The sequence below is a fragment of the Tachysurus fulvidraco genome, chromosome 24 (assembly GCF_022655615.1).
Source record: "Tachysurus fulvidraco isolate hzauxx_2018 chromosome 24, HZAU_PFXX_2.0, whole genome shotgun sequence".
NCBI lineage: Eukaryota > Metazoa > Chordata > Actinopteri > Siluriformes > Bagridae > Tachysurus > Tachysurus fulvidraco.
The window spans coordinates 4,166,905-4,178,134 of NC_062541.1; the positions used below are offsets into that span (position 1 = coordinate 4,166,905).

At 36.1% G+C, this 11,230-nt stretch overlaps 1 protein-coding gene across 1 annotated transcript; it reads left to right on the forward strand.

Moving 5' to 3' along the window:
* Window positions 1-307: 307 nt before the first annotated feature.
* Window positions 308-9,733, forward strand: LOC113660596 (class I histocompatibility antigen, F10 alpha chain-like). Its single transcript, XM_027174179.2, has 8 exons — window positions 308-1,094; window positions 6,930-7,196; window positions 7,302-7,574; window positions 7,808-8,086; window positions 8,178-8,270; window positions 8,418-8,447; window positions 8,535-8,586; window positions 8,697-9,733. The coding sequence occupies exons 1-7, from the start codon at window positions 1,025-1,027 to the stop codon at window positions 8,564-8,566; spliced, it is 1,044 nt and encodes a 347-aa protein (XP_027029980.2). The 5' UTR covers window positions 308-1,024; the 3' UTR covers window positions 8,567-8,586; window positions 8,697-9,733.
* The last annotated feature ends 1,497 nt before the right edge of the window (window positions 9,734-11,230 follow it).

The window sequence follows — 11,230 nt, forward strand, 5'->3', positions numbered from 1 at the left end:
TATGCTGCAAGTGAACTGTTGTTGAGCCATACTTTTGTAATTTTAACTTTTCAATAGCATGTTCCGCCATGATAGTTGAATGGGTAAATTACGTGTGGGGCGGAGCTATCAAAACAGGGGTGACACCCATTTGGGTTAGGCTGCTTCCGATTTTGACTGACGTGCACAAGAAGCCCCTCCTCTCATTTACATTACATTTACATTTACAGCATTTGGCAGACGCCCTTATCCAGAGCGACGTACATAAGTTCTTAAATCTCTAACATTAATGCTGGCTCACTAGGTTACATACTTAAGATACCATGAGTTTAAAACATTTGTTCAAAGTTACAATGAAAAAGTGTCAGGTTTTTTTTGTTGTTGTTTTTTATTAAATGCAAAAGATAAGGAAAGAAGTGCTAGTTGAAGTGTTTCCTGAATAAGTAGGTCTTCAACATTTACCAACATAAACATGACAAAACCAAGTAGGAAATTGACATTAGAAAAATACTGCATCATCTGATTTGAGAATTCAACTCAATGTGTGTTAAATCATGTACTCAAAAAACATGAAATGTAGAAAGAGGCATTTCCTGAAGTGCTATTCAGTTAGTTGCTACAAAAATACATAAAAAATAAATGTCTTGTGCTAAACACCTGCTTATTTTCTATTAAACATGAACAATTATCTATGTAATAGTGTTGGTGACTGGATTACTGTGTATTGAATAGTTGTCTTTTCTGGAGAGAAACATGATAAAAAAACATGTACTGGTATATTGTGTAATGAAATAAAGCTACTCACATATACATGACATTCAAGATTCTATTTACATCCACACACCTATCTCCAAAGAGCCCTCACTGAGCTGCATTCAAATTTCTCTCTCCGCCCCATTTTACCCATTTTAGGTAGACATGTAGAGGGATAGAATTATAGGTAGAACTATAAAGGGAATAGAACATATGAAACATAAGCATAGAATGTAAGAGAGAGCAAAACAGGAAAATATTTTGTTTTTGGTTTGTTTTTGTTTTTTTTGCAATGTCTCACTGGACTTTAATCTATGTTCTGCTCTGGAATTATTCATTTTCTGTTCATCTGTCTTATGGAGGTGAGTTCAGTAACATTAACAATCTTGATAATGAAAAGAATAACACGAATTTCTATTTGCCAGACAAAGGTATGGTTTTAGGTGGGGATGTAGACTAAATTGTGTTTTTAAAGAGAATGTTTTAATGTTAACAATCATAATAATGTAAGGCTGTTTTGAAAAGAGTAATACATTTTTGTTTTGCTCACTATTATCACTTCCTCTGTTAAATCAACCCATACTTTTTCTATTCTACTGGATTGGTAGACACTAAACATGTTAACATGCCCACTGTCCTATGACTAGGTAAAATTAAGCATCTGAGTTTTCTTTTTTTAGCACATTTTTTCACCTCTTAAAATTTATGTAAATAATATCTTTTGACTATTTATTCATTAAATAAAAAAGAAATTCAGTATGCATTCATAAACATAAATGTATGTTGCAACTCGTATATTATATAAATTCAGCACACACAGACTGAAGTAGTTTAAGTCTTTGGTACTTTTAATCGTAAGGATTTTGGCTCACATTTAACAAAAACCCACCAATACACTGTCTCAAAAAATTAGAATATGGTGACATGCTAATCAACTCAAAACACCTACAAAGGTTTCCTGAGCCATCAAAATGGTCTCTCAATTTGGTTCACTAGGCTACACAATCATAGGGATCTGACGATTGTCCAAAAGACAAGCATTGACACCCTTCACAAAGGGTAAGCCACAAACATTCATATGCTGGTGTTGGTCCACTGCATTTTTTTCTGCACCTGTTTACCAAGAAATTTTAGAACACTTCATGCTTCCATTTGCTGACCAGCTTTTTAAAGATGCTGATTTCATTTTCCAGCAGGATTTGGCACCTGCTCACACTGCTAAAAGCACCAAAAGTTGGTTAAGTGTTTTTGTACTTGACTGGCCAGGAAACTCACCAGACCTGAACCTCATAGAGAATCAATGGGCTATTGTCAAGAGGAAAAAAAATGTATTGGTCGTATGAAGTATTCTAATTTTTCGAGATAAAGTGAATTGGTGGGTTTTTGTTAAATGTGAGCCAAAATCATAGTTTATGGGTTTATGGAAATGTTGTGAGATGAGGTTCTGTTACAGGAAGAGCTGGGATCTTCCTGTGCTCCATGTGATGTTGCTGGTTTTGCATCTAATCCAAACAATCTGTAGTTGTCAGGTAGTCCAAGGTCCAATTCCAGGGGAAGGAAGAATACATTCCCAAAAATATTGAGTTCATTTAACCAGTTTCTGTGAGGTTACTGTATTGAAGGCAGAGAGGAATCTAACTGGAATTGAAAAACCCTGGATTTCCTCCACACAGTAACATCTTAAACCAAGGCTTTATGGACCTTATGTCAGAACTTATTTGTAGTGTGTTACAACAAACTGAAACATAAGCAAGTGGTGGTGGTGGTGGTTTTTTTACAGAAATGAAGGTAGAAAGTACAATGGCAACCCTACGTAAAACAAGACAAAGTTTGTAAGACAAAGTTGTGGTTTTAGGTATGGGTGTAGACTGAGCTGTGGTTTTAGGTATGGGTGTAGACTGACATAAGCTGAATGCGATTGAAACATTGACATGGCAGATACCTGCTGTTACCTTTGCCTCGGGTTCTAGGTGTTGAACGTCGTCTTCCATGTGAAACGGGGCTAAACCTTTCAACACACAGTACTACAAAGACACATTTGTATTACCATTGTGTTCATTTATTGATAAAAATCTCCCCTCGGCCAGCTGCCCCAGCTGGTTCTGCCATAATAGTTGCCTTGGTTGCATATGTATGTGTGGGGTGGAGCTATCAAAACAGGGGTGACGCCTATTTTGGGTTGGGGTGTGTTTGTTTTGGTGATTTCAAATGTCAACATTGGCTTTCAAACATCATGAACCCACCTTTTAATTCAGTAATACCATACTGACTCAAGAAAGTGTCCCTTACTTAAATAGGTGGAGTAAGAGGCAGACCCTCTGTGCAACTAATAATACTCTTCCCATTTCAATAATATAAACAGTAGTGTATGTGTGTGTATATACAGGTGTGTCTGTGTGTGTATGTGTGTATGTATGTATGTATGTGTATATATATGTGTGTGTGTGTGTGTGTGTGTGTGTGTGTGTGTGTGTATATATATAGATATATAATCTATATATATACACACACACACACACAGATAGGGTTGAAAAATTCCGGAAATTTTCAGAAACTTTACATGGGAATTAACTGGAATATACGGAAATAAACTGGGAATTTAAAAAAAAAAAAAAGCACAGTTGCCTATAACAATTAACTTAAATGTAGTTAAAAAATCTTGCAGCATAATTTTGTTTTAAACAACAAGATTTAATGCAATTTAAGTTGACTTGTACCCTGCATTCCTCGGTCACTTGCACACAGCACACTGCTTACTGGAGGGCCATTGAGGCCAAACCCTCTGCATGTACTTACATTCTTCCATAACATGCACATTTAACTAGTTGCTTATTAGCATGAATATTAATAGAATATTGGCTATTTATTAGTACTTATTAAGCACATATTAATACCATATTCTGCATTACCTCATTCTACATTCTTAATTGGACCCAATACCTAAACTTAATAACTATCTTATTAACTCTTAATAAGCAGTAAATTAGGACTGTTACCACATGCACAGATAATTTGATGACCCTCCCCCCACACTCACTTGCTCCATTTTACATTTTGATTGGAACCTTTTTAGAAGGGCAAGGGTGGGGGAAGCTTTAAGAAATACTAGATTTTTAATTTTCTGGTGCAGGTCCCAAGGTGTGATTCCCCCCTGTTGAGATTTTCACAGTTCTTCAGCCCTGCTTTTGTTGTGCAAACGGACCCATCACCTGTGAGGCCTGGCTCATTTGCATTTGTTCACTCAGAGTAGCTCAGATCCAAGGCAGGCCAAACCTCTGTCTGTGACGGAAACCTTCAAGGCCTATCTATACAAAATAGTCTGTTTAATTTATATAAAAAAATTGTGTGCTAAGGTTTGTCATTGCCATAGTACATATCATATTTATACAACCCTTGTGCAGACCTGGGGTCTATTTGACTCATCTGAAAAGTTTAATGTGTCATAACTTGGATTTCCTTCTACATATTTGCCTGAAATTTACCAGGATTGTTTCAAATTATGAACTCTGCAAGTAAAATTAATCTTGTCCTCCCGGGTCAATTTTACCCGGGCACATTTAGTGGGGCAATAGGTCACACTTTTACCCTTTTCAGCGCAATGAACATACATACCTGTACAGACACAAAAATGCACACATAAAATGTCCACTAACACACGCACTCAAAACACACACACACACACACACACAAATTGGGCATTGCATTTCATTATGCCTTTTGATACACTTTTGCTATGCCTTTGCCTAGCAGAGGAGTGTGTATGAGACATGAGGAGTGTGTTTGGAACAGTAAGAGTGTGTATGAGACATGAAGAGGAGTGTTTATGAGACATCCCTTACTTGGGAAAGAATGAAAAGTTGCTAATACATGAATAAAATGAAAACTTGCTAACACTTCAGTCTCCAACGTATGTTTGTAGACAAATGTCATAAGCTGAGTGAAGTTATGGTCCATGGCTTGACATGTTCTTACACATACAGACTAAAATGATGTAATTTCATTTTCATTGGCCATCAATGAATTATAACACAAAGTGAATTTTGAGAACAAGAACCCAACATGCCTCCACAGAAGATGCACCGTGGTACTGGGAAGCCCTGTCTGAGCCAGACGACAAAAGACGGCACTGTGTGGGTAGAGGAGGACATTGGAATGTCCAGTGCAGTAGCAAATCGCTTGTGCTTCACTGCGCAAGCTGGACCCTGGGCGACTGGGGTACTTTTCCAAGTAAGGAGATGCATTGCAGACATATTTGGTCTCCAAATCCGTGGCCATCCAGAACTTGATCCCAAATTTGTCTGGCTTGGTTGCGATATACTGTGTGAATGGACAACAAACCATGGTAGGGAACAGTTGTTCATCTATGGTCATGTGTTTTCCTGGAGTGAAACTCTCAGCACAGTTCTTGTTGAAGCATGTCCAGATGTCGGAGACCGCAGCAAATTTGTCTGTTAGAAGATGTTGTATAATTGAAATGAATCCATCTCTTGGCAATGTCTCTTTGAAAGCCAGGAGATTGTTTTGAAACCATTTTGACCATTTATAATGTCAGTAAATAATAAATTGACTTGAATGCTTATAAAGTAAAAATTCTACAATGATCACCATTCTGTGTGATCAGCTTACATTTTGAACATTTTACACTTATGTCTATTTTGCCTACCAGATGCCATCTGATCACCCAAAAACGGGCTACACGCACACACACACACACACACACACACACACACACACACCACTACTCAAAAACTTGGCATAATTTATTGTGAATAAAACTTCCTTTACACCTCTTATGCTTTTTATTATATTTAAGTTATAAACAATAAACCTCATGATATTATGCCATGATTTTAAGTAAAATAAGCAGAAATTATTAAATATTATTTTGGATAACCACTGGCTGGTGTATGTCAAACATCCCCAGGTCAAAGCTAAATTCATGAATAAAAGAGAGAAAACAAATATGATTTGAATATGAAAACACAACATCTGTGTGAGTGTGTGTGTGTGTGTGTGTGTGTGTGTTTCGGCAGATCATATTTTGCCCTCTGCATGGCAAAGGCATTTCAAAAGTGAAATATTTACAAATGTGTAGCTTTTTTTTTCTGGAAGCCTAATGAGATGCAATGCCCAATTTGTGTGTGTGTGTGTGTGTGTGTGTGTGTGTGTGTGTGTGTGTGTGTGTGTGTGTGTGTGTGTGTGTGTGTGTTTTGGGTGCGTGTGTTAGTGGACATTTTGTGTGTACATTTTTGTGTCTGTATGTATGTTCATTGTGCTGAAAAGGGCAAAAGTGTGACCAATTGCCCCACTAAATGTGGCCGGGTCAAATTGACCCGGGAGGACAAGATTAATTTTACTTGCAAAGTTCATAATTTGGAACAATCCTGGTAAATTTCAGGCAAATATGTGGAAGGAAACCCAAGTTATGACACATTAAACTTTCCAGTGCAGACCCCAGGTCTGCACATGGGTTGTATAAATATGATATGTACTATGGCAATGACAAACACACAATTTTTTTATATAAATTAAACAGACTATTTTGTATAGATAGGCCTTGAAGGTTTCCGTCACAGACAGAGGTTTGGCCTGCCTTGGATCTGAGCTACTCTGAGTGAACAAATGCAAATGAGCCAGGCCTCACAGGTGATGGGTCCGTTTGCACAACAAAAGGAGGAGAACAATGGAGCTGTAAGGGTGCTGGTAGGTGTGAGGTCCAGGGATTTTACGCAAAATTGCGCAGCTTTAGCAAAGCTAGTGTTAATTTTACAGCAATATGGAAATATGGTTATTACAATTATTGTTTATTATGTTTATTACAAGCATAATAATGTTTATTATGCTTTTGTGTCACTCGATGAAAGAATCAATTAAAGTTTTACTTAGAATTAACTCAGTCAAGAGGTAATTTTTTTAATTTGTATTACCTTGCAATCATGTCTGCTTATGACCAAACAAAATGTTTACGTTTGTATATGATATAGTTTATATAAATTTCCCTATATTTTCAAATAATTCCCATAAATTCCTGTAAATTTCCATAAATTCCCTTAAAGTTTCCAATTTGGAATATTTCCAAAATTCCCCAGATTAAGTTCCCGTAGAAAGTTTCCGGAGAATTTGCAACATATATTATATACACTGTAATATTTTTGTATTTTGTTTATCCCACCCCCACCCCCCATTCTCTGTTACAGTCACACACACACTGCACTACATCCACACTGCAGTCACACCTGGAATAAATTTACCAGAATACACTGATGTTGGTCTGGTTGATGGAGAGACATTTGTGTACTATGACAGTAACATAAGGAAATACATCCCAATAACTGAGTGGATAAAGAATATCACTGGTTATGATGCAGACTACTGGAGCAGTGGGACACAGATTCAGAATGATGCACAAGAGATCTACAAAGATGATGTGATTACACTAATGAGGCGCTTTAATCAGACTGCAGGTGAGACTGAACTACAATCAGGTTTTAACTCTGTTAATGTATAGAAGGAGACTGAACTCTGTGTGTGTGTGTTGTGTGTGTGTGTGTGTGTGTGTGTGTCTACAGGGGTTCACACACTACAGAGGATGTATGGATGTGAGCTCCATGATGATGGGACTGTTAGAGGTTATGAGCAGTTAGCTTATGATGGAGAAGATTTCATTAGTCTGGATCTGGAACATGTCACATGGACTGCAGCCAAACCTCAGGCTCTCAACACAAAAAGCAAATTGAATACTGCAGGAGCTGCTAAATTTGAAAAATTATATTTGGAGAACACCTGTATTGATTGGTTACAGAAGTATGTGTTTTACAGCAGCGAGACTCTGGAGAGGAAAGGTAAAGTCTGTGATGTGCTCTGTTCCTGTAGCTCAACTGCTGCTCACACAACCTCACTACAACACACACACACAGATAGTGTGCACTCTAATGACACACTCCTTGACTACAACACACACTGATATTTACACATTAACATCCTCCTTTACACTAACTCATAGTGTTAACTATGATTAATGATTACTCATTAATCATAGTGTTAACATGATCAATGTCCCTGTGTGTCTCTACAGCTCGTCCTGAGGTATCCGTCTTCCACAAACACTCGTCTCCAGATGTGGTGTGTCACGCTACAGGTTTCTACCCTGAAGAAGTAATGATCACCTGGCAGAGGAATGGAGAGGTCATGCACGAGAATGTGGAGCTCAGAGAGACGTTACCAAACCAGGATGGAAGCTTCCAGAAGAGAAGCATACTGAGAGTCTCACCTGAGGATCTGCAGAAACACAACTACACCTGTGTGGTTCAGCACTGCAGCCTGGACAAGGAGATAGTGAAGATACTCATGAAAGGTAGAAGAAACATTTTACTATATATCACTTTTATAGTGTGAAAGCTTGTGTATCAATACATTAAATAATAAAGAGTCTGGTGATTTAACAGATGGAGGATCAGCTGCACTGCATATTGTTTTTTTTGCTGCAGTCTTGGTTTTTGTTGCTTTTGTTGTATTTCTCATCTGGAAGAAAAAACCTGGTAAGAGAAAGCAGAAGTTGTGTTTTCAGATTACACATTTAGAAATTTGGATTTCAGTCTAAACACTAATCTGATAGTTATCTATAGTGAATTGTAGCTCAGATCTTTTTTCTAATAATTTTTTTTTGTCCATCATGTCCCTTTCAGATTTCAAACCAGTTCCACAAAACATGAGCCGTGAGTGAGCCTTTGATCAGTCAACAATAAAATGTAATTGTTTATTTTTAATGTTTACTCCAAATATTCACTTTGGATCATTTACAGCATCTGAAGAAAAACCACAACAAGCAGACTGACTATCTTCTGAACTGAGAGAGTAAGAGACTTTTACATTGTGATTATGTATTAAATATATTCTGGTTCTTTAGTAAAACTGAATCACAGTTCAGAAGTGTTCATATTTATTTTTGTGTATATTTTTTCCAGGAGTCCAGAAAACATAGTGAACTCTACAGGGCTACCGGTAATGTACTTTTTTAGCCCATGTTACTCTCTGTGTTTCTTCTCCGTTTATAAAAGAAAGCTTGTCTCTGCAACTTTTACATTTATATTGAACAATAAAACTCACAAAACCACCCAGATGATTAAAAATTATAACAATGGAAGGCTGAAAGCTGCTGAATATGAATTAATAATCAGAATGCTTAAATTGAATTGGATTAAAAACAATTCAGCGCAATTTAAAATGTTTCCAAAAACCAAAATGTTTATTCCAAAAAAATCTTGAGATTTTGTTTTGGAATTTAATTTTTGAGATTTCTAAAGTGCCTATTAAGCTGTCAGATTTTTATAAACATATATTACATTACTGGAAAATGATATTTACTCATAATTAAACACCAAATACCTCTACCTTGTGGAATAATATAATTATTTCAATAATCAGAAAGTCTATTTTAGACTGAACTCTGTGTGTGTGTGTGTGTGTGTGTGTGTGTGTGTGTGTGTGTGTGTGTGTGTATCTTTATGTGTATCTATATATACCTTACTGTACATTCTCCCTAATATTTCACATTCATGTCTATATTCTGTACAGTATATATTTATTTAGTGGACTTGTTTAATGTCATAACCTTATAACCTTCTACTTGTTGTTCCTTTACAACGGTTTCTGCACATTTTTTTCAATGCCATAGCCTTAGAAACATTTACTTGTACTTTTCAACAATGTCCACACATCTCTGTACTGCTATAGCCTTTAAATTTATTCAATGTACATATGTTTACATATATACCTATATATTTCATGCTGTACATATGATTCATATTTATCTGCACTTGACTATTTGCACAATTGCTACTCTTTGCACTTCTGGTAGATGCCAATCTACATTTCGTTGCTGTGTACTATTTTATACTTTTTTTATGCTTCTGTAAAGCATAATGTAAAGCAATGTCTATTTATCAAGTGCTGTAATATTGAAATTAATTGAAATTATTAATAAAAGAATACTTATGCAGTACAGTGTTGTTACATCTGCTTTGCTAAAATATAATGGCAGACATTTTGGGTACCACATCTCGCACAAATAGTGTACATCAGTCACGGAGTCAACGTGTACCACTAATGCCAATAGCAGCTTATCGGGTTAATAAGATAGTGTGAGAAACAGTCTCAAACACTGCACTCAAATCTAACAGGACAAGAATTGTTAAAAATTCCAGCATCAGCAGCCATCAGGTGATCAGTATTGAAGAAATCAAGTAGCTGACAAATCAATGTACTTGGTTAGATAGTTGTACTTAACAGTACAGTTATTAAACTGTAAACAATAAAATATACATTTATGTTTTCATTTAATTTGTGAGTGATGTGCTGAAAGAAAAACAGAGACTGTAGAAAATGCTTTAGAATATCAGTGTATCTTTGTGTAATAAAGTCTGGTTGAAGCAAGGGAAGGAAACTAGACCATTGTAGAATGTCTCATGACTTTATTGATCTTTACAGACCCCCACACTGGAACCTGTTACATATAACATCATATAAGTTCTAGGGAAAAACATATTCTTTTCGGTCATACATTTTGAGCCTTTTTCTGCCACCTGGGGATGGGCTCTTTTTAGGGTTTTTGTTGCCAGACGAAGTCTTACAGAAAAACTATGAACTGCAATGACAACAGAGAAATGGTTTTGAATTGCTATGTAATGAATAGGGAACATGAATGGGAACATGATAAAAAAACAAATATTGGTATATGAGGTAATGAAATAAAGCTACTCACATACATATGACATTCAAAACTGATTCTACACATTTGTGCAACCTTGATGTAGTAACACAAAACCTAGGACAAAAATAAAATGTTAATTTGTGGCCAGTGAAATTAAATACATTGATTATTCATGTATCATGGAATTCATACTGTAGATGAAGGGAATATTTAACGCTGAAACAAAGATGAAGCAAAAAATACACAGCCAAGCAATGAATGACATAGTAAATACATATGGGTAATTTTAGACCCATGTTGTGCATTAGAAGGGATCTGAATCAAACATACAGAGCTTGTGCATCAAAGATTTTAAAATTAGGACCTTTCTGACAGGGTGTTTACCACAGTGACCTACCACATGCTTTTGTATCATCAAAAGGTATTTGCGTATATGCAAATATTGTCCCTTTTTTTTAATGCAAATATTGTCTATTTGCAAGGGTTTGGCAGGGAAATTCCTGCTGTTGGCACTATATACAGTATAGCAAGTAAACAGAAATAGGCAGAAATAATATAGAAAAATAAAACAGAACCAGGTGAAAATCTTGGAGAGCAGCGATTTGTTTATAAATCTTGAATTTGATTTTTGTTTTCTTTTTTTTCTTGATTCATGTGTAATGAATAGCCGTGTTTTCTGGATGGGAACATGATTTTAAAAAAAACAAATAGTGGTATATGGGGTAATGAAATTAAATAAAGCTACTCACATACATATGACATTCAAGATTGATTCTACACACTTTACCC